The sequence below is a fragment of the Phasianus colchicus genome, chromosome 3, assembly GCF_987193195.1.
Source record: "Phasianus colchicus chromosome 3, bPhaCol1.hap1.1, whole genome shotgun sequence".
NCBI lineage: Eukaryota > Metazoa > Chordata > Aves > Galliformes > Phasianidae > Phasianus > Phasianus colchicus.
The window spans coordinates 69636986-69661755 of NC_143438.1; the positions used below are offsets into that span (position 1 = coordinate 69636986).

Consider the following 24770-nt stretch of genomic DNA (forward strand, 5'->3'; position numbering starts at 1 on the left):
AATTTATTTGTGATTATAAAGGTGATCTAGCACATTTAAGAGTATAGATTTTCACATGCTTTACTTAGAAAGAAAGCTTTTTTTTTGATATTTTTTTTTTCACCCACTCAAAAACCATGTGTGAGGAGTTATGTGGCTGTGAAAACAATCATGAAGAGGCTGACCCATATTTTATATATGCAGTCATTCAAAATACATTCAGGCCTGAAAAAAAACATCCTTGACAATGACCTTTTGTAGCATAGTGAAGAAAAAAATCACGATCATCATTTTGGAACTATCAGTAGCTTCAACGTATTTTTAATTTCAAAAACTTTTTCAACTAAATTTCTCCACAATAGCTCATTATTCTTAACATAATAATGTTGCTGTCTGGTCCAATGAATCCAGCTTGGGAAGACATTAGTAATGACTAATTTTCATTATTATGTGGTCATATATTAGACACAAAGACCTCTTTGAAAAAAAATAAAAAATAAAAAAACAACTCATAATAATAATGACATGCTCAGTCCCTTTTCTTTGAATGTAGCTGCAATAGTTACAGAATTGGCTGCTAGAGTTCGTTCTTCCTGTCAGCTAAACATTTCCTTGGCAATAAATTTGACATAACAGACAATGTGAACTTTCATCATTTATTTTTATGCAAAGTCTGCCAGTTTAATTTTAACACTTTTCATTAGCGGTTTCAGGCTGGCTGATAGCAAACAAGGCAGATGACAAATCCAAGCAGTTTGTTCTACTGGCCCTGGTATGTGGGAAACAATCTCCAGTTGAAGATTAAATGGTTACTGAGTTTGCAGTTTCCCTACCTAGTCCACATAGGCTTGCAATGGTTTCTTTTTGCCTACAGCATGATGGGAGCAATATGCAACTTAGTGGATTGGTTACACTGCCATTTTGGCTTACTGTCTGCATCATAACTCTTTTTGTCTGGCCACAGTGTAAAGATCACCTTGCATCTGTAGATAATCAAAGCATAATGTAAGATGTGCTTAGCAGTTTACATTTCCATTGCTTTAACTAAGAATATTGCAAAGATCATCTCCTCAACATGCTCCTCAGCCTTTCTTTTATTTGACATAATGGTGCACTTGACAATTTTAGGCCAAGAAGAAAGCTGAGAGCATGATATTACACTCTCACAGCCCCCGGGCTATATTACAAGTAGCCAATTAAACACATCCAGAACACGAGGCTGGATTTGTAAACAAGATGCCATTCACCCACCAAGTTTACTTTTTAATTATGTATAAATCATAGAATCATAGAAAGGCCTGGATTGAAAAGGACCACAATGATTACCTAGTTTCAACCCCCCTGCTATGGGCAGTTGCCAAACATTAGACCAGGCTGCCCAGAGCCACATCCATCCTGGCCTTGAATGCTACCAGCGATGGGGCATCCACAACCTTCGAAGAAGGTTGTGGAAAGCTCTTTTCTCAAAGATGGGTGTTCTATGAAAATAAAAACAAACAAATAATAATAATAAAAAATAACTACCAACAACAATAAATACATAAGTTAATAACAATTTTAAAAAAATGTGCTCATTACCTTTGTAGTGATTAGTGTTCTCAAACATCTGGCTTCCATCAGGTACAGACAGATCTGCTTAACTTGTCTGTACAGTCCTACATCCAATGACTGAGTCCTCACATGCTACCCATGGCCACTTACAGTTGTTTTTAAAAACATTCTCCACCTCTTCAAGAACAGAAGGGGTCTTTCTGCTCCTGAGTGCAGCTCTACATTCACAGCTCTGCATACCAGAGTGATAATTTTAAGTACACACAGAATGTTTCAAAGATACCATTTTATGTAAGATCTTGGAGTGACATGGAATAGCAGGTGAGTGTATGCAGACCAAGCACACACAGATCATCCTATTAAGTCCTAACAGCACAACATGCACTTACAACTAGGGAACAACTGGTTTGCTATCTGAATAACTGAAGCCTTGAGGGTTAGCATTGGAAAGCATTATCTGCATATGAGTTGACTCCTGGATATCAAGGGGAATGGTTGAAATGAAAAGAACCAGCAGTTACTCCACTCATCTGCACCTTGCAACTTTTAAATATTATCTTGTCACTTTCATCATTGTAAAATACTATAAATGTAATAGTTGCTTTTTTGCCTACTAATTTATAATACTGCTAATTCTCTCATTTTGCACTCAATTGGGCTGCTTTAAACAAAACATATAAACAAATAAATCAAGTACTCTTTATCTTGAAGAGAAGATATGACAGAGGACCAAAAAAAATATTAATGAGATAGATAAAGTTATTAGGAAACTACTACTTCAAAAGATAAGTATCTGTGTACCTAAACTGAATTTGTTAGTGGTAGGTTCAAAATTCAGGAAAAGATAGTTTTCCATATCTGCTTAAGCTACAGAACACATTGCCACAGGATGTTGTGGATACTAAATGCTTACACAGGTTCAAAAACAGATTACACCAGTTCATGAAAGGAAATCCCTCAAAGCTGTTAAACACAAAAATACGGCCTCTGGCTCAGAAATTCAATGAGCCACAGATTGCTGGAAGCTAAGCGTGAATATGCTAGTGTTTTGCTGCCATATGCTTGCTCTGCTCTTATCCACCTCCCTAGGTATCAGCTAATAGTCACATTAACAAGTAGGATATTTTCTGCGAATCTGTGTTGTCAATTCTGTGTTAAAAAATATATACACAAGTATGACACAAAAAAATCAAAGAAGACAAGCAGGTTTACATATTAAACCTAGTACAGAAATGAAAAATAAGCATACAATGACTGCTGGGTCACATTGTCTGACTGCAGATCAAATCCAATATCAATAAAAGCTTATTAAAACATATATGATCAATTAAGCAAGTGAGTTATGAAAACAGTACTGAGATTTTAATAGAGTTTCCTTTAATCTGAAATACCCAGCTTGCTTCATATCTAACCATTGCATATAACATGCATTGTTTGAGACACGGAGCTCCCTTAGGAGATGTAGTTTTCACAGCTCCACTGGTTCATATTTCCAGCAGCATATATCTGCTGCACTGTGACAACCATACTGGCAGCCAAAAAAAATTTACTACAAGTTCATCTATGCAGTTCAGAGATCAGGATTTTCATAAATTTTTCTTGGCTGCGAACACAAAGCTTACAGCAGAATAGAGCAGAACCTACGCACTAACTAGAGACCAACTATCTTACACAAGATAGTGTATTTGTGTGACGTCCCAAAAAGTTTTTTCCTGGCAAAAATGAAAGAACTATCAATTGCATGGTACAAAGGGGCAGGTTTTTTATTTGTTTGTTTTCAAGTCTGCAAAACTTGCTACATTTGGAGTACTAAAGAGTTAGCAAAAAAATTACAAGATCCTTGAAAAGTGTTTTATATTTACTTCTTCTAAAACAGATTAATGTATATAAAGTTCCCAGAATCTCACATGACTGTTAGCACTCAGCAAACATATTATCCTCAGAATTTAAAAGAAAATGAACACCAATATCATCTATTACTTCTATAAAAGTATTTGACTTACTGTAATGGAACTTCGTCTATTCTTTTTTTCTTGTTGTTATTTCCTTGTTTTGCTTTGTTTTCGTTTGTTTCGAAGACTGATTTCTTCAGAACTGCAAGATTGTGTAGTAGTTGCCATAGTAAATTTACTACAGTCATAAAAGAGTGTCATGGTTTTGTGATTTTTGGTTTTCGGTATTCCACATCATAACATCATGTAGGGCACTGGGAGTTTAACTGTTAATGCTCAAGCTCTGGGTACCTGCTCGGAAGAGAAGAAGAACTACGTTCCCCAGGGGACTTTGCGGTCACAAAGATCACCTGATGTGCTCTTCTTCCCCTGCTCTTCTTCGTTGGCTCTCCTCCCATCTCCCTGCTGCTCAACTGGACTGCGCATCTCACCTCAGTGTTGTGGTGAGGCCTATCCACCTTTTGGACATTCTCATTATATTTGATATATTAGCTTTAATTTTAATTATATTGCATTATAGTGTGTTATCTTGCATTCCGATACTATATTTAGTAAATTAGTTTGTTTCTCCTCAGATCATTGCCGCTGTTTTTAATTATTTTGGGGTCCCCTGTTCCCTTTTTCTGGAGTCACAGAACCAGGCTGAACCAGCTCGTAAACCGTTGACAAAAAGCATGCATATAACCATTTCTATTTCTCTTGCAGTTACAGAATCATAGAATCCTTAGAGTTGGAAGGGACATTAAAGGCCATCTAGTCCAACTCCCCTGCAATGAAAAGGGACATGCACAGCTAAATCAGGTTGCCCAAGGCCTGATCTAGTCTCACCTTGCAAAACTCCAGTGACAAAGCATCCACCATATCTCTGCGCAACCTGTTCCAGTACCTCACCACTCTCACTGTAAAAGACTTTTTCCTTATATCTAGCATAAATCTACCCTCTTTAAGCTTTAAACCATTTCCACAGTTCTATCACCACAAACCCTGCTGAAGAGTCTGCCTCCTTTTTCCCTATAGTTCCCATTAAGATATCAAAATGCTGCTATCAGGTCAAGTCAGAGCCTTCTCTTCTCCAAGCTTACAGCCCCAGTACTCTCATAGAAGAGGTATTCCATTTCTTGGACCATCATTGTGGCAGTCCTCTGGACATGCTCCAACAGATCCACATCTCTCCTGTACTGACGACTCCACATTTGAATGCAGCACTGCAGGTGAGGCCTCACCAGCACAAAATATAGGAGCAGGATCACCTCCCTCGCTCTGCTGGCCATGCTTCATTTGATACAGTCCAGGATATGGTTGGCTTTCTGGGCTGCAAGGGCACATTGCTGGCTAATGTCCAGCTTCCCATCCACCAGTAACTCCAGGTCTTTTTCAGCAGGGAAATATCCTCATTAATGTGAGGATAAGAATATCAAACTAACTCTACTGATATACTGAGAGCTTATGCCTAGATTTTGCCAAGCATTTTCTGCCTCTGAAAGCCACACTTCTACAGTCAGATTTCAGTCAGCAAATGGTACATTAAGCATCATGTCTAATCTGCTTGAAGCCTAAGCTCTCAAGACATCCTTGTTTTCCCCAAGAGCTATTTCTAAGTCTCTCTCTGTTTTAAAAAGCTACACATGTGTAAGTAGGTCAATCTTAAATTAATCTAGTTAGAAGTACTGTGTTCTCTATTCAAACTGGTTTAACACTCCCTTTAAATAGGTTTAGATTCATTCAGTACTTTCCAGAAAAAAATATAACTGCTTTAAAAAAGAGCTTAAGTGCATTTAGCAAGACAATCTGAGATCAATTTTCATACACCAATGCAATTTTTGAAGTAGAAGCAGGTGCGTATGCCTTAAGTTAGAGCCTTTTACCTTCCGACAGATAGCAAAAATGTTTTCAAATACTCTCAGGTGAAGAAATGAAATTTCCTGTCACTACCAGCCAAATGAAGATTCTGAGCACAGTTTTTAATTAGAAACCTTTGATGGGTTGGGGCTGCCAAGGATTATGAGGAACTCTTAGAACAGATGTTGACTCATCTCTTTCTCAACAGTTTTATCATGGAATCATAAGCAACCTTCACTCATTGGAATGAGGCAATCCAATCAAATCTAGTGAGTACTATAAAATGTGTGTATTTGTTTTCTTTTTAATTTGCATCTTTGAAATAAACATAGGAAAACTTGCCTATACATTTTTTATTCTATTACTATGTATTACTAACAAGGCAGACCTGCAAGATAAGTCCTATTCATAACTGTATTGTTGAAATACGTTGTCCTTTTTTTTCTCCAGTAGCAAATGGCTAAGCTCCTCAGACATTATTTAAAATTTGCTCAGATTTATAAAGAATGCTGCTTAAAATAAAGCAAAATGCAAAGAATATAAGTAGAAAAATATAATTACTTTTCTTAGGATAGGGGAAAGCATCTTATTTATAAGACCTTGGAAATGTATATGGTCTATCGTGCTGCAGTACTTTGGAGAGTAGGAGCAGAAAATGTTACTGGTTCTGAGACTTCACAACTACACAGTGATAGTCCAGAAATCTAACTAGGATCTAACACTTCAACTTCAAATTATATTGCAGCGAATAAAAAAAATTACATTCTCAATATTTAATATTGGCAAGATGAAGACAACTTGGAGGACAGCCTTGTTAAAGCCAACAGGATTTATTACCATCAGCTTTGGGGAAACAAAGCATAGTAGAGGGACTTTTCACTAGCAGTAGAGACAGTCCCCTCCTCCTCCTGCCGCTACTTGTGATTTTCAATTTACATACAGTGATTTGAAACTTTTACAATTAAAAATATACTTAGAAAAAGATTGCTGTTAATGATTTTGAATATACCTTATCTCCCATATAGCAGCGAGAGGTCATTGTCCTTTTCTACATTTGGATACATCATTAATTGCAAATAATTTTTTGTTTGTTTGTTTCAAAAATAAGGGTTACGTATGTATAGCACCTAAATTGACAGAAGTCATGAGGGCAATGTAATGTCTCTCTTGCCTTTAAATTAATATATTAATATGTCTTCCTTTTTCTTTTGTTCCCTTTCTTTTCCTTTCCAGTGCTTATATTCAAAATAAAAGAAAGTTTTTTTCTTAATAAATACTTCTTTCCTATCAAAAGAGATTCTGTCCTTGCTTACACTGCTTTCCTGTGGTTGCAAATTTCTCATTCTCCTTTCTGACCAGTATTTCTGCCATCACCAGAGGTGCTATGGAAGGAAGTTCAGGGAAGAGTTGCTGTAGCTCAGTTAGAAGTAAGGCACCAGCTGTATTCAACTTATCCTGAAAGCAAAGCATTAATTTCTGTAATAGGAGTGCTATTTCTGACCAGTAGGCCTATTAGACTACTACAAATCTACATTTCTACACTCTTCAGAATGAGGGAGGAGTCAAAGTACAGACTTCTTTCCCACTTCCTTAGAACTTTTGATTAGAAATCTGCAAACCATAAAGAAAAACATGTCCCTAAATAAGCAAAGGAAAGTAGCACTGAGCTGCAGAGATGAAGTGTAACAGTTGAAAATGATCTATCAGTCTGGAAAATTATTTAAGAGAAGTAAAAACCAATAAAATCAAGAAAACATGATGAGAGCAATAACAACAACAATGATAACAGGAACAACAAAATACCTAGAGCATGAGGTCACTGTAATTAGCTAGTCAATGTAAAGTAACTTAGGAATACTAAATTTCTGAACAGTAACTCAGAATACTGAATTTGTATATCATTCCTTATTTTCTTCTTGGTTTAGTGCTCATTCAATAGAAAAAAATGTTATGAAAACTTTTATAAAAGTTAAAACAGGTTATGGAAGCATTTCAAGGAGCTGGCTGTCTTTTCTGAAGTAGACAATAGGTATTTTCATTAGCAGAACAGTAAAAGGTGAAAAGTCAGGAAAGTACTTTTCAACAGGATCTACGATTTGCATTTTGCTTCTTAGTAACTGGGCTGATTTGAGTTTTCAAATTACTCCAGTTTAATTAAAGTAGAAATTAAATAGATAATCTAATTAAATAGAAATCTGAGAAAATCATTGCTTTCAGGTGATATTTAATTTGAAAAATAAAAACAAAAATTTATTGCTAAAACTTTTTATTCTTCTGTTTGATATTTAACAATACCACACAAAGATGACTATTGGTGGACTACTGCAGCAATGAATCTTAAAAAAAAGACACTCACCTGGGAAAAATGACTCATGGCTAAGATCAGAAATAGATTTTTCAACCTTCAGCTTTTCAGTGCTCTTAGACTGAGCTCAAGATGGTAGAGAGTTCCTGTCAATCCCCAATGGAATGCTTGTCTTCTTTTTCCACTTGGAAATTGTTTCCAGTCACCAAAAAAAATAAAAAAGTGGACATTCCTTCAGGATTCCTAGACCTAAGCTAATACAGTAAAATTGTCATTGGCCTACCTGATAACTGGAAGTCATAGAGACACAGGAACTCTGACCATACAAATCAACTACACATATGTTGTTATTTCTAGGGTGTCAATCACACAGTGCTTTTGTTTTGACAATAGCTGTGACCAAAGATTTGTAATACATATGATATCTACAATGAAACTAGGATTTGCCAAAATTCCTTGGAAAACTCACATTGGTAAGATATTTATTTTAATTTTCATTCATTTTGCAGATATTCTGCAGTCATAAACTATCTTGGGTTCTCTATCTTGACGACAGATTCCAATAGGATTAACTCTTCCTCATAAAAGTACATAAGAACACATAAAGGTAGAAGTTATTAAAACTGGAAAATAGTTTTTTTTCTGATAACTCTTCATGACACAGACAAGAAAACTTTTTCCTTATAAAAGGCCAACATCCTAAGATATCTAAAAAAACATTTTTAGAAATAGCACCATTTTGTTGTCACTTAAAGTTTTCATTCTAGATGTTTTACAATAAATAAAATACAAGAAATAGCTTTTGACAACGGCTGTACAAAAGACAACCACAAAAAGATACAATAAAAAATGTGTCCTTTTGCATTCTGAAGATTATTTAAGAAACAGAAGAAGATAGCTAGAAGATCACACATTTTAATACACACTAAAAGTATCCATATGTGGAAATGCTCCAAAAGTGTTATCACATTTTACACTGACATCTTGTCTTCAAAATACAAATATCTGTAGTGCTTTAAGAAATAGTTCTAGAAACAAAGAACATTATCTGCAGCATTTGTTTCCCACTAAGCCCATAAAAACACCTTGATTTAACCTCACAATGCAGAGACTCACAATGTAATTGAACTGCACAAACAGCAGACTCTCACTGTTGTTTCTCTGAGCTGAACGTGTGGAGGGCAAATATGAGCAAATATGAGCACAGGACTACATTTTGCTCCAAAAGAATCTAGGGTTCAGTCCACAGGAGATAAGCTTCTTGAACCCATTCTCCTACTAAAGACCTTCATAGTACAGTGAGCTGCTCTTTCCTCACTGTCCCTTGTGCAGTAGAAGTATTGCACCATCAGAACAGTCAAAATATCCCTGAAATATTCATTTAACGCTTTGCTGCAAACACCAGGCTACAAAAGCTAGGTACACAGAAAACTATGAATTTGTCTTAGAAGATCTTAAGTGACAAACTTGTTAGATAAAACCTCTGACTGTTCACAGGATGGGTTTAACATTCAAATACAACATTTTTGCATTTCGTTGTTATCTTTGTAATCTTTTGTGCATCAGTAACATCTTGTTTATGTATCAGTGCATCCTCTTCTGTGCAACACTGTTTGCTGAAAAGACTCTACAGCTGTGTAACTGAGATGGAGAGATCTACTAGTACAGCTGGAGCCAAAACAGTGAACACAGAATGTCTACACAAAAATACTTTTTTGATACTCTTCTGCAAATATGCAACAGTCAATTTTAAATTAGGCTTCTTAGATAATGGAAGTAATTTAGTCATATGAACTTAGAGCTCAGCAAAAACCAGATTGTTTGTCTACTGCATTGCATAGTCACTTATATGACTTAAGGAATGTACAACTTAAATAAGGAATCATGAGTTCCAAGTAAGATTCAAAACTGGGAAACATTAGTTCAGTTCTTGGAATAGCACTCTTAAGAGCTAACTTAAAATGCTGCCATTTCATCACCATTAAGAAAAACAGATTAGGTTTCTTACACATAGGTATCCACTGTATTGGTGAGTAGTTTCAGCTGCTTTTAACCACTCTTGTATTACTTCTAATGAACATTCAATTTTCCCTAAACCTAAATAAAACACTTATGGCAAAGAAATTAGAAAGGAAGGGAGTAATGTAAACATTCAACAGTACAATGGTTGAATGAACATAAATGTTCCTAATGAGAGTTTAATGTGCTTCAAGAAAACACTTTCTCACACTCTAAGTTACTTTTAGACAAACTTTTTGTTGAAGATCCCTAACAGATCAATTAACTGAAGAGATTACAAAAGAACTGTGAACTTAGGAAACTAAGTGACTTTAAGTATAGGGAAGCGTGGAAATAGCTGTAAATTCATGACACATTTTAATTAATCTTATTTATTTTGTTTAAACTGAAATTTTCTCTTACCATCATGATTAGGATTTCCCAAAGTCCATGGTTCATCTGAGTCAAAATGAGTGTCTCCCCCAATTCCTGGCCCAGGGAAATATGCGTGGGCCAAAAATCCTCCCTCCCCATCAAAGGGAGAACTGTCTCCATGAAAACCTGATGCAAAAATGATCGTAATATCCACGTCTCTCTTGCCATTTTCTAATTCAATATACGGAACTTCTTCAAATGTTAGAGGAGTTACATTCTGCCACACATCAAAGGCACGGCGAATGGCTTTACGGGTTTCAGCATCACCTACTTTTGGAGTGACGTTCTTAATGCTGAAAGAAACAGAAAGATTGAACAGATTAAATTTGATTGCTTACATCCATTTTTCCTTAATTATTAAAAAAAAAAAAAAAAAAAAAAAAAAGTGCTTTTACTAAAACAGGCCAGTGTGGCATTATTTCCCTTAAGGAAATTATTTTTAATCAAGCAGGCTAGAAACTGCATTAATGTGTATAGCCCTTTTTGCTAAAATTTATTACATGTTAGCTGGGTTATTCTCAGCAGCACAAAAATCTTATTTTTAGAACGTGAAGAATATTTCTAAATGAAAAAAAATTCCTAACAGTGGGATAACCAGATTAATCAACCACTGACAGTTTACCTCCTGGATCACAATTCAAATCCATCTAAAGAATGGCATGTCAATTCTAATCAGAAGCTTAAAATGTTTCCAGTTAAATGAAATTTTTAACTTCTTATCAAGTCCATTAACAATTGCAGAGCTCCATACTGTGACCACCAGCCAGTATTTGCAAAGCCTTGAAAATGGTGCTTGGTGCATTTCTAACTGGATGGATAATTCCTTATAACAAATAAGGAGCTTGATGCTAATATGCCTTTTATAATCTGATTGCTTTTATTAATCATGCAGAAGACTGTAGAGTTCATCAGAAAAATCTTTCTTCTATGTTTTATAGAACATAATTTTGTGTTAATGCTAAGTACAAATTACAGTCTCCACCACTTCTTCAATTACACATAAGTGAAAGGCAAAGAAAATAATGTGAGAATTACAATTGAAGAACTAAATTTACAATAGAGATATCTTTAAAAACTCCTTTATTTGCTTTTATTTCAGAATTCAAGAAAAGAATGCCAATAATCAGTTTTAGGCTTACGTGTCTGTACTGAAACTGCTGCAATTTGATGCACCTCATTCATTTGACATGTGCTTGGCTAACTGGACAGCACAAGTTTCATAAGTAACATCCTAGAGTGTATGTAAATTTCTATGCATCTGCGCAGCAAAACGTGTTAATGGAGAACAAAAAGAATGTCATGAATAGAATAGACCTAAGAAGAGACTATTTTTCAACATAGTCACCACCATTAGCTTTGTATTTATGCCTACCATGAAAAATAGCCTGGAGGCTGCACTTGTAAAAATCTACACCAGCGGAGGTGTCCCACTGTTGAAACATACCACCCACTGTCTCACAGTGCTCACATCCACTGTTTGGTTTCCATAAACATTCAGGAAGCATCAATGGATGTCAGCAGGTGCCATTTTTTTCCCCATGGAGGAATTTAATGACACTTCTTTGTTTCATACGCACTTCCACATCAGACACCATTTGGTCAGACTGCCTCTCTTCTGCCATCTGTTACACAGCAAAATTGGGTGCAATGGAATATTAGTAGGAAAGTTCAACCTCTACTGTCATACCACCACCCCCCCCCCCTCTGATGCTGTAGGCCAGCGTAATAAAATAGGAGATATCACATTCAAAGAAGCCCTATACATAATGTGCATACTGCAACTATCTAGTAAATAGCTTGAAATGTGTAATTAAGTATTTCAGAAATTCCTAACTTTCTTCCTAAAAGAGCGTGGACTTAAGGATCATTCCTCTTTGTTTCTTACGATCTCAATCACAAGAGATAAAAAAAATTCACAAATTATCAAATTATTCTAACTCATGAATCAATACCAACTTCTCCAAAAAGGGAAAAGTAAAGCAATTGGGAATTATCCTAGGGGAGGTAAGGAAGGCACATGAACATAATGCTTCTCCAAAGGGTGTAATATAGGTGTGTTTTTTCCTGCAAATATAAAGTTTATGGCTTTCTTTTTGCTTTTCCTTTACCTTTTGAACTGTTTTTTTTTTTTTTTTTTTTTTAAATTATTATTATTATTTTTTATTATTATTTTTTTTTCCCTCAGCCCATGCTACCTTTCTGATACTCCAGCACATTTGGGAGAGTAAGTAAGTGGCTGGTAGTGCTTAGCTGCCTGCAAGGGTTAAAGGTCAACGTCTTTCCTTATATTTATTTTAAGTGGTTAAAAAATACTGGATGCACTGGTCCAAGGATTGGTCCCTGCAGAATCTCTCCCTCTTTTGTGAATTAATATTTTAAGATGCCTCAGAAAGTTTGTAACCGACCCATCCTGTGCCCAATGAGAATTTTAATTTACGAACATGAATGAAATCATCTCACGAAAGTACACTCACACTGCCACTACCAAAAACTTCATAACAATTAACATGCTGCTATGCTAAGAGTATAAATTGAAAAGTTGATGAATTTTGTCTTAATTTGGAAGTGTGCACATAAAATGTCCCAAGTGCAGTTCATTGAAGGATTAGGTCCTCTGTTGTTTGCTTCATATAATGAATACAGCTAATGAATCAGGACACTTTTCTAGGAAAGAAACCTGTTATTTTTTATGTAGTAATATTTAACCTGATGAATCTATTATTATTTTTATTGTTTTCTATTTAGAAATGTTAGTAAAGGATCAAAGTCACACTCTGACGTTATATAAGCTGCAAAATGACAAGAGGAAATGGATGAAAACAGATTGGATGAAAGCAGATTGGAGTTTTGTATTGGTGATAAACTGATTAATTTCTAAGTCTAAGAGGAATTGATTCACATTGCAATCCTTATCATTTTACATTTTCTTGCCTTTTCAGTGCACAGAATTACGTTTTAATCACTGATTACAAAAGAAAAATTGAGCCGTTGTTCTAATTTCACGTGCATTTAACTATGGGTGATTACCTACAACGGGGGACCTATTCCAAGGGCTTCAACTATTGACTTATTTTTTTAAGTAGCATTCTACACCTCAAGATTCATTGCCAATAAAAAAAGGATTTTTCAAAGCATACATTCTGTATTAGCACAAGACAGATTTCTGGCTTCTGAAATGGCCTTCTGGAGAAAGTAAGATTATAACGAAAAATGTGGCTTCTGAAAAAAATGAAACAAATCAGTAGTTATTCCAATTTCCATACAATGACTGTGCTTTTAATAGATTTGGTACAACCCATGTTCAATCCTAAAATTCCAAATTCTAACACTTCTTTTAACAAGAACGTTGAAGTTGTCTAGCTGGAAATATTGCTTAAAATATTTCACCAGTACAAACATAAATTCCAAAGAATTTCGCATTTCTTTCATGGTCTCAGTCTCCAAAGTGCAGTAACAAAATCAGTAGCTACAGTGTATCTGCTTTCAGAAATTCTACAACTCCTCTAAGAATTTGGTTTAGAGATATCACTGCAGCAGCAGATAAAGTCTTAAATGATCCCTTTTCTTATTATGTGGATCTCTACATCTTCAAAATAGCAATCACCTAAGATAATGGTAACTGTTATTTGTAACATAAAAAAATGAGCTAGGCATCTTACACTCAACATGTTCAGATAATGTGTCTCAAATAAAAGTAAGTGGGGAACGTGCTGACTCAAAATCTCTCCTGTTGCATGGTGCTAGCACTGCAAGACACAGCCTATCATAATAAGAAGGTGGTATTTCCTGAATATTGTTTTCCTGTCTAGTGATCACTTCACAGAAAAGAAAGCCAGTAGAGAGAAATCTTCATTGAGCAGACCAGCAACAGAAGCTTACAGAGTTTTTTAATAAACAAAATGTGAAGAAGATGAAGTATTTACTCATATTCTACATTTTAAAAAAGAAGTACACTGACGTTTTTTACAGATTTTGAAAGCTGTTATTCTTAGGCAATCACAGACATGTACCCACTGAATACAGTATTTTATGGCTATTATTGCTGTTTAATGCAAACACGGTTTCCAACATAGCAGCTGGTTAAGGCATTATAGTTTTTAAATGCATCTCTTGTAGAAGAAAGAAAAAGATTTCATCCATGATATGAGCTTTTCGCACTGAAGCACTACTTCTACAGATGCTTGAAGAGTCATGTTTCGGAGACTATATTTCTGAAATTCTGCCTCATGTTCATTTTAAAAAAGCTTTGGGTTTTCCATCTCATCCTCTCCCACTTCCTTCAGAATAGCCTCCAAAAAAATTCTTCATCTTTCAGTGACACATTTTTGGCTGCAACTGCTTCAGGAGCCTTGTAAGGCTGTCAGGATATACCTCACTTGGCTCTGTAGAATCACTCCTCTGAAATTTAAACAGGGAATCACATCTTGACATTAAATTTCATTATTTCCTTTTTTTTTTTTTACCTTGCTATCAGTGGAAGAGCTCATTATTTATTTATTTATTTGTTTATTCTTTTCTTAAGCTGGTTTACATCCTGTAAACCAATTTAATTTACATCCCTAAAATTAACACCGCTTACCCAAACTAGACCCAATGCGTGGTTCAGAAAATGCTAGATAAAGCTCTGAATACTTTTGCATAAAGCTTAGCATTGCTGCTTATCTAGCAATAATAGTCTCCACAAGAATTGTAATAACTCAGTGATCCTACATGGGCTGCAGAATTTGATACTTCTTCAATGCACATAATAAATAACGTTTTAAATTGGTTTTGAAAATTTATCCAGCATACAGGATTACTACCTTGTTCTGATGATTAGAGTGGATATTAATGGGTGCTTTCAAAATTATTAGGTAACTATAATGATGCAACCTTTTCTATACCAAGAACGTATCAATTAAGTATAAATTTGGAGAATAGTTCAATTTCTTTAAAAAATTACAAGGCTTTCTTGATCAAAAGTTGTAAATGAGAAATCCTACAATAAGAAGAAATGCAGAAGAAAAGAGGAATAAATCCAACTGAATAGGTAAAAAGATGTAGTCAGTAAACTATAGTAGTAAGTAAACTATAGTAAACTACAAGTAACCAACAAATTCTATATTTTTACTTGATATGAAACAGTTGAAAAGTAGCTTAAATTTAAATAACTGGTTGAAACATCACTGTTGTTGTCAATCAAACCTAAACTGAATCTAAGCTTTTGTTTTTCTTTTTTTTTTTATGGTCTCGATCTTACTTTTATTGAAATGAATATATTACCTCTGCTCAAAGATATTTTTTATTTTGTGTCATAATTACTCTAGAGACACTTTCCATCAAGTTACTTCATTAATCTCTCACTTCTTCCTTCTCACTTTGCTACCTCTTGGTAGCTATAACCTAAAAACCTTTCTCATGTAAAATGTGATCATGATTCATATAGTTCCTGTTCCAGCTGATTAAACTCAAGTCAGAGATATTCCTTTTGATTTTCTTGTTCTGTGGTCACATTAAGAATCAATTTACTGTTGCTACAGTGGACAGAATCTATAACTTTCTTGACTCTTGTTTTATGGACAATACTATCCCTGTAAAGTTTGTTCAAAGAAGGCTGAAAAGTGACAAGGGTAAGGTTCCAAAGATACAAAACCAAGATTAGTAAATATTTTGCTTTTACAGGAATGTGATCCCAAGTTGTAATTTATTACTAATTAATTTGAATAGAATGCAAGACAAATGTATTGATGTTTAACTATTTTATTATTTCAGGATTGTTGAAGTAAGCAATTATTAGAGTAATAAGAATTTATATTCTGCTAGGGAGATAAATCTTATTTAAAGAAGGCCAATACTAAAAGTTCATATAATGAAGAGTATTTTTACTTTAATTACATTGTGAAAAAGCATAGCTAATCAATTTAATAGGCTTTTAAGTTGGAATCTGCTCTCAGAAACATTGATATTGGATTTTTTTTTTAATCACAGAGATTTCAGAATCAACAAAGTGAATACTTTTTATTAGGTATATTTTACATTTCCTTCGCCTTCAGTTCAGAAGTTAGAAAGGCTGAGTAACAGAATCATACTAACACTGTTATTTAAGAAAAGAACAAGCAACGCTTTTATGAAAATAGATTTTGTGATAGCACTAAGGTTTGGGAGAGAAGGGGGTATACATGCTTAAATCAGCTTGTAGGAATGGAAGTTCTCAATTTTCTTCACATTCATAAAATTTGCCTATAATGTCCAGAAACTTTCCCATGTAAATAAAGTTGATTAGATGTGAACGTTTTATAGTATTTTTGCTTGAAAGCTTGCAGGAGATGCAAATATAATGGCCTAAGAATTTTTGATATGTCATTATTTAAGATCTATTTCTGCATCCATCAGTACTATAGAAAGCTGATGCATACTGTCAGGAATTAAAGCATCCTTGTCCCAAGGATCGAACCCTATCATAATCTAAGAGTTAAAAAGAATTGCACTGTAGGAAACAACTAGTCTTCCTAGTATAAATCCCCATTTTGCTAGAGTTTGCAGCTGCAAGTCCTCAGAGTTCCAGCAAAGCACGTCAATAGGAATAATAAGAACTCGCAGGTGGGTAATTTTAAAAGCATCTGCTTTTTTTTAAAGAACCCTAAGAACTTCTTCACCATGCCACTCAGCATGCTTTCTACTCTGCAAGTATCACCTCTCAATATAAATCTGCATGTATTTTTCTGTGCTACTGTGAACTTTGTGATACAAGAGGAGCTACAAACTTCAAAACTGGCTACTGATTTGAAGGTTCAAGAGCACATTGTCAGGGATTCCCACTGAGTTAGTCTCGTAAATTTCACATGTATGCAGGGAAAAAAAATGATAATGAGGTATAGCCCAGTCCTATACATTCTTCTAGCATGTTTCAAAAATATATTACTTAGGTGTAAGTAAATAGTAAATAACTGAATTAAAGCACAGAAGATTGCCTTCATTTTGAAGACTGACTACCAGATATTTCAGTTGCTCACAAATTAATTAAACTTAGAACCTTCTCAACATTTCTGAAATAAAAATAAAAATAAAAATTAAAAAAAAAAAAAACAAAAAAAAAACAGGCAGTGCTTATTTCTCCTTATTTCTGTTTTTTACTTTTAATGGAAAGAGAGCTTGCATATTGATGGATGGCCACATTGTAGATGGCTATTGCCCATCTACAGATAAATCAATTAAATTAATGCTACCTATTGCTGATATACCAAATAGTATTTTTTCTCTTCATCAAGAAGGCAGAATAAAGCTGCAGAACAGTGTTTAAAATACTTTTTAATTGTTCTTTTAAAATGTTGAGTTCTAAATTATGGTCATAACTCATGGCGAATCTTAGATTTTTTAGATAGCATTCTTAATTTTATTTGAAAAATGTTCTGCAGAATGAATCATTTGAACAATGGACCAGTTACTGACTCTCTTAAGATTTAAAATTATGAATTGTCTGCCAAGACTTCTTGTGAGGAAGACTTTGTATGAAATAATTCTCTGTCTAATTATATGTCTACAAAAGATATATAAACATTTATGTTCTATTTTATGAAGCTGATTTCTTTATCGATTCACAATCTTGCCCTTTCTTTAAAGTACCAGTTGATTTACTTCCCTATCGAAAGAGGTGATTGCTTTCAAGAACGATTTGTGTCTTGGTAAACTTCACCTTAAAAAAAGAAAACCATTAAAAATTCCTTTATAGGTTTCATAGATTTCTACTCTGAATCTATATTATGTTCTGTCAGAGACTGTTTTGTAACTTGATGCGTGTAAAACATAAGGAAGAGTTAAGACTATCATTATTTTTTTCTGAATTGTTCTGTAATTGAACTACAGGTTTCAGCACTTGAATATACAAGCTGGTAAAAAGGTTCAAATAATCACTTTCTTTTACTCCTTTAGTAAAAATAATATTAAAATACAACAGAAGTGTGAATAATATATAAGTAAAAATAGCATTTAAAAGGTATACAAGCATGAACTGTACCAACCAGAAAAGATGCAGGAATTAATATTGCTGTGTAGCTCCAATATAAACAGAATTTCTAACAAACAACCAGTTCACCAGTTCAAGTAAATGGAAAGCTGCATTCCCTGAGGGAGATACATTATAACTAATGCAGCACAACTCCCATTCTGTGTTATGATTTCAAATAATAGAATTCTGCATGGCAACATTGCAGACATACAGTTTTTTGAAACTAATGATAATTATACCTGGCCAAAAAATTCCATCTTGTAATTTTGAGGAACTGCTCAATATGAAAAATTACAAATTGAAAATAGGGAAAGGTAGAAAGAAAAAATGTAATAAAATTTGAATATTTGTCTGTTTTGATCCTCCTACTTAAGATTATAGAGACAATCTAACAGGAAAAACACTCTTAACAACTGCTATTTTAAATTTAACAGGTGCCAGCAACAATACTTAGGGTAAAAATAGCAAGATAGACAGAAAATGCCAAACTAAAAAGTCAAGTAGACACAGATTAAAATGCATTTATATGTGATCCCAATTCTATTTTACCATTAAGGGTTTACCATTAAGAGATGTTTTGATATTTTTCCTAAAGTGATAATTACATATATAAATCATCTGAGGATATATAGCATCTAAGATATACTCTTGCCAGACAGATTTGAAATGGTTAATTTGTAGCTATTGAACTCTTTCAAAGGGCTTTACTCAGCACTGAATTTGCACCTCTCTGAGTGACAGAAGAGTCAGCAAAGGGCTCCACATCTATGAATTTCACACAGTTCAACAGATCTTATACATTAACAAGTTAACATTAAATATTTTCTTGAAATAAGCAGCTAACATTTTAAAAATTTGCCTTGCTGTATTCTAAAGTCCTTGGCAAAAACAAACAAACATAACAACGACAACAGAAATCCACTAAATACTATCAAAAAGCCTGCTACGAACTGCTGCTAAGGCTCATCCTTCAACCTTCAAGATCTGCTCATCTTTATTGCCTTTTTTTTTTTTTTTAACATACAACATACTCTTTTCTTTGCAATTACTTCTCTTGTTTAGAGAAGTCAGTGAATGCAGGTCTATGATAAGATAACCTCGACAGACGGCATCTTTTCTTCATTGTTTATTCTGTGTTTCTACTCTTCTTTTTAGAGAAGTGGAAATAAGAGATAAATTTCTCGTTCTTTGGAGGTTTTATTAAGTCTACTTAGCAGGCACAGATCAAACTACAAGGTTTGACTAGATAGGAAGGCAGAATGCAGCTGGAAACCTACGGGTTACAAAGAGATTGAGAAGTGGCACTGAATAAAATAAAGCAGGCACAAAGCTAGAGATATGATCAAAAGTTTAGGGAACAAAGCAACTTAAAATGTCAGTCAGTTAACTGGAATTAAGCCTGTAAGAATGAAGCAACAGGGAAGGAGAAGGGAAGAAAGTATTTCTCTTTTTTTTGATTGCTCTTAGTTGTTTTAAATTTTCTATATCCAGAAAGATTAGTATTGTATTATTTATTCTTTTTAACACTAAGCCTTGTTCGAGGCTTTACTACTTTAAGTGTATTTTGGTCTGTAATTCACCAAAAATTACTATAGGTTGTAAAAAAAATTTGTAATGAAATAGAAAATCGGACTGTGTACAAAGGAGAAGGAAAAAAAAAAACATACTTTTAGCTGATCCTGAATGCTTTCATATGCATGTATCACAGAATCACAGAACGGTCAGGGTTGGAAGGGACCTCGAGGATCATGAATCTCCAACCCCACTGCCACAGGCAGGGCCACCAACCTCCACATTTAATACTAGACCAGCTAGCCCAGGGCCCCATCCAACCTGGCTTTGAACACCTCAGGGATAGGGCATCCACAACCTCTCTGGGCAACCTGTTCCAGCACCTCTCCATTCTCTCTGTAAAGAACTTCCCCTTGACATCCAACCTAAATCTTCCCTCCCTCAACTTAAAACCATTTCCCCTTGTCCTGCAGTTATCTACCCTTTCAAAGAATTGACTCTCCTCCTGTTTGTAGGCTCCCTTTAAGTATTGAAAGGCTGCAATGAGGTCACCCCGCAGCCTTCTTTTCTCCAGGCTGAACAAGCCCTGCTCCCTCAGCCTGTTTTCATAGGGGAGGTGCTCCACCCCCTGATCATCTTTGTGGCCCTCCTCTGGACCCTCTCCAACAGCTCCCTGTCTTTCTTGTACTGGGGGCTCCAGACCTGAACGCAGTATTCCAGATGGGGCCTCACAAGAGCAGAGTAGAGGGGGACAATCACCTCCTGTCCCTGCTGGCCACCCCTCTTCTAACGGAGTGCAGGATGATATTTGCTTTCCGAGCTGCAAGAGCACACTGCTGGCTCATCTTACGTTTTTTTTCATCTAACAGGACCCCCGGGTCCTTCTCTGCAGGGCTGCTCTCAAAAACTGCTCCTTCCAGTCTGTATAAATGCCTGTATGCACACTATGTTTAAATTTTAGAATTCAGATGAAAGTGCTTTCTTATTCTGATCAGCTAGGTATTCCATACACATTAAAATTAAAGAGCATCAGCCAGTGCAACATGCTAATCACAAGGTAGTCAGATCTCTATCACTTGAAGTTATACCAGCGTTTAATGTCTTAAAATAAAATTCTCCAATTAAAACATAAGCCATAGCATTGATGTAGAGTTACTAATAAAACTCTCTTCACTGTGGTATGAAGAACAGTCTATATGGCCATTAGAGCTTACCGACTTAAAATTTAATATGTAAATGGAGTTATGAATAATGTCAGCAGTCAGTGAATTTAAAAACAGTTTTGTCCCCTTGAACTCACTCTTCTTAGAACTGAAATCCCAGCGAGGCTGAGCAAATTTTCAATCAGGTCTTGTTGGAATCATTGGCCTGTCAAAAAACTGTGTATCCTATGTTGCATACCTGATATTTACTTTGGGCAGCAGAGCTCCAGCAAGTACACACCTTGCATCTAACTTATCCTGGAAAGATCAGTCTGACAGAATAGGCAACATACTGTATAACCTGTGTGCCAGACTCAGGAATTGCACAGATGACCCCCACATCCCTATGCCCATTACCATGTAAGCAGGAAAAAGTGAGGTCAGTGACTCACAATAATGTAATCAAATTCATGGTTACTTCAGAACATACCTGAAGGTATGCTGTAAGCCCCAGCATTTTACTGAGACTGGCTTCCTTCAACAACATATTTTATATACTTAAATTAGAGATTTCAATTTCATTAGAGTGCTCCCACTTTCAGAGAAATGCTCCCTGAGAAGCTGTTAAAAGGGTTGTAAGGCAAGGTTAAGGACATACTGGGTATTAATTTGATGCTGAAAGCTTTAGAGAATTCACTGCTTACTATATGCATCGATTTCGATGAATTTTGATCCAAAAAAATTACTTGATTCTTCTGTAGAACATACACACACACTTAATCAAGTATTCAAAGCACCATTTTTATAACATATATTATCAATAAACTTCTTGAAATATTGAAATATAGTTCAAAAACTTACATTTACTTTTAAAATTCAGTGCGACTAGTGACAATTATAAGTCTATGGTAGTATTTTTGGTACCTGTAAGTGATATGTTTGTGTTGCCACTTCTGTCCTGTTAACGCATATCGTTTCCGACGGATGTTAAATTTAGAGCTGCCTCTTGTTTGATCAGGCACACCACATCGAGGCTTCTTCATCCAGCTGCAAGAAATGCCATGTAGTTGAAGCAATATGGTAGAAAAATCAGAACCACTACACCCAACTAACAAAAACATTTAACTTTTCCAAAGTGATAGTATTATCAAATTTCTGTCTGCATGAAACTGGCTAAAAAGAGGAAGTTATCTTGTTACCACACATGTATTTTCTGGAGATTCGTTACTCTCATAACATTCAGAAATAAATTTATTTGCTGTTGTTTTTCCTAGTTTTCTTTTGTTATAACCACTGAACAAAGCCTTCACACCTACAAATAGTGAATAACTAGTAATTTACTCTCATTCATTCAAGGTAATTATGATCTGTATCATTGCCTTGCTTACTGGAGGTGATGTTAAAGTAAATACACACAGGTTTACTCAAATCACTAGTTAGTAGATTTTTTGTTCTATGATCCTTCTATTTTGCCTCCCTGACATTTTATTTAAAAATGCCTGAAGTTCTTCTAATCAAAGATCCCAGACAACTGTCAGAACATCGAAACCTCCAACATCATAATACTATTAATATTATATATATTATTATATAATACTATTTATTAGTTATTACTATCTTATTACTATCTCACTCTTTCTACGCAATGAAGAGAATCAGCTCTGGAAATCTCTAACTCAAGAATTCTGCCTGGGGAAAATTTCTGTGTAGAATGAATTTGAAAAGGTCTAATTCAGAAACAAAAACAACTATTGTGGCAGCACAAGACTTCCCACAGAAATGCTTAGTTTTTGCAGTGGTCTTCATACTTCAGAGTATTCCAGTATTTCAAATACCCCCAGTTTGCCAACATTACAAATTATCAAAAGTAAGATGAAACATGATTTCAGCAGCAGTATCACTGACAGAACTGTTTCTCCCTTGTAGTGTAAGGGCTTATTTAGCTTGATTAAAAGTAACAAAACTCAGTTGAAGCAATGCTTTTACACAAACTGAATAGCTGCAGCACAATTTTCCATCAGGATGATAGTCAGATTTCAGACATTACTTGTGTAAATAAAGCACACACTCCTCTGTTACTTTTCCAGGTCACTGACTTTATTTCTATCATACCAAATAATTACTGATATAAAAAATATAGCTATCCTATGATACATACTTATTCTATATTCAGGCTTGCGTGAATGACTTCCTGACCTGGCATTTAAGCAATGTTTCATAAATACATATACACAATACCTTTATGAATGAAAGACACAGAAGTCACTTGAAATGTCATCTAATTAGAATGTGGACTCCTTTTAAAAATATGTGCAGATAATAAAACCTCAAAAAACAAACAAACAAACAAAAAAAGCAACCAAGTTATCTAATCTTTTCCTGTTGATATTTGAAAATTATCTTATTTTGTCCAAAAGAAAACATGGAATATTTGTGACACAAAGGACTATGTTATGTATATATATATCATAGTACCATATATGTATAAATATGTATACACTACACAATCTAATGAGATCTTTGATTTTTCCATTCTGTGCTCCAGGAATAAAATGTACATTGTAAGTTTTGTAACTGCAACTAATAAAGAACAAACTATACTGCATACTGAATGAATGAATTTTTGGAGCAGACTAATGGAATATGGACTTCCAGTCAAATCATCCACAATAATTTTTATAAATGAGCCAAGCTTGTAATGCTTCATTTATAACTATGGATAGAAAAATATCGTTTAAATGTCTAAACAAAATCAGCTTGGAGGAAAATATAAATTTTAGTGACTGCATGAAGTTGACTCTTAACCCCACTTGCATTGATAAACACTATAGCAGAATGTCAGTGGATGACGCCTTCATAAAGTAGTGCAATAGAAGAAACCAAAATTTATACACAGTAACCAACAGTTACCTAAAATTTTGGTCAGTTATCAAACATGAAACAATGATTTGCTTTAATTTCTTGTCAGAATAATTATGGAGTATGTCTCGCACATAAAACTGTTGACTGTATGATATGTGTTTGTAAGGAATATAATGATCTTCCTCTAGTGTCTGCAAAGACAACAGTGCAAAGTATATAAAATTTATCCTACAAACATTTGCTGAAATACCCTGCAACTTTATTTCAGGTTCTTCTCATTTCTTATAGAAAGTACCAATTCAGTGAACTAGATATGAACAGTTTCTGGGATGCATTATTTAGGTTTGCTCAAATAATAAAAGAAAATTATAGAGGCATATCCTAACTACAAACCAAAGTTGGCTCTATTCTTAGTGAAATATACTTTATCAAATGAAATATTAATACTTTATCAAATGAAATTAAATTTTGGCTCAGACATCACAAAGCTTTTAAATATTGCCAGTAATACATTTTCTCACTGAATCATGCATGTTAGGTCATCATGCAGTAACCATGGGTCTTTATGGCATTTATATTATGCTTCTGAAACTGGACACTCAAATTGAAGAAAAAGACGCATGACAAAAAGCAAGTTGTATCACCTTAACATAATAGCACGGCATCAAAATAAAGTAAGAAGTAATGAAGAAAAATAAATAACAACAAAAAAACCCGTTGTACTTTGTTAGAAACAGTTACAAAAACATCAGGGTTTTGTATAAATACATAATATATCACTTACAGTTTTATTGTTTCATGGACAATAATTTCAAATCAATGGAATTAGTTCTTCCTCTCCTGTCCCTCCCCCTCAAAAAATTTAACTTAATCAGTTTAGCTAATGGAGCCTCAAATGAATTTGTTCTCCCATTGATTCTGAAGAGCCATGCACCTATCCAGAGTATTATGCTTGCTTCCTTGCCAGTTGGCATCGGCAGGGGATTTTCCATGTTGTCATGCTGTCTATCTCACTTACGTCCTTATGGTTACATGAGAACTGAAACGGTGGTTCATACATAGCATAAATCTCAATGTAAACCAAGTGGAGGCTTTTGCACAAGTGGTTCACTAGCTTTCAGCAACTCATCTTCAAGTGACATTTCAGGAAAGATGCAGTTTTCTCTGTTTAATGCAGTGGAAGAGTTGTACTGTTCACTGATCTATGACCC

General features: G+C 34.7%; 1 protein-coding gene across 1 annotated transcript in view; it reads right to left on the minus strand.

The window, feature by feature from the left end:
- The window catches only part of MMP16 (matrix metallopeptidase 16), a 178005-nt gene that overhangs the window by 58585 nt on the left and 94650 nt on the right, over positions 1-24770 (minus strand). Inside the window, exons 3-4 of the mRNA XM_031590965.2 lie at positions 21622-21744; positions 10048-10352 (exon numbers count right to left, since the gene is read on the minus strand). Coding sequence (XP_031446825.1) covers positions 10048-10352; positions 21622-21744 — 428 coding nt within the window. The remainder of the gene's footprint in view (positions 1-10047; positions 10353-21621; positions 21745-24770) is intronic.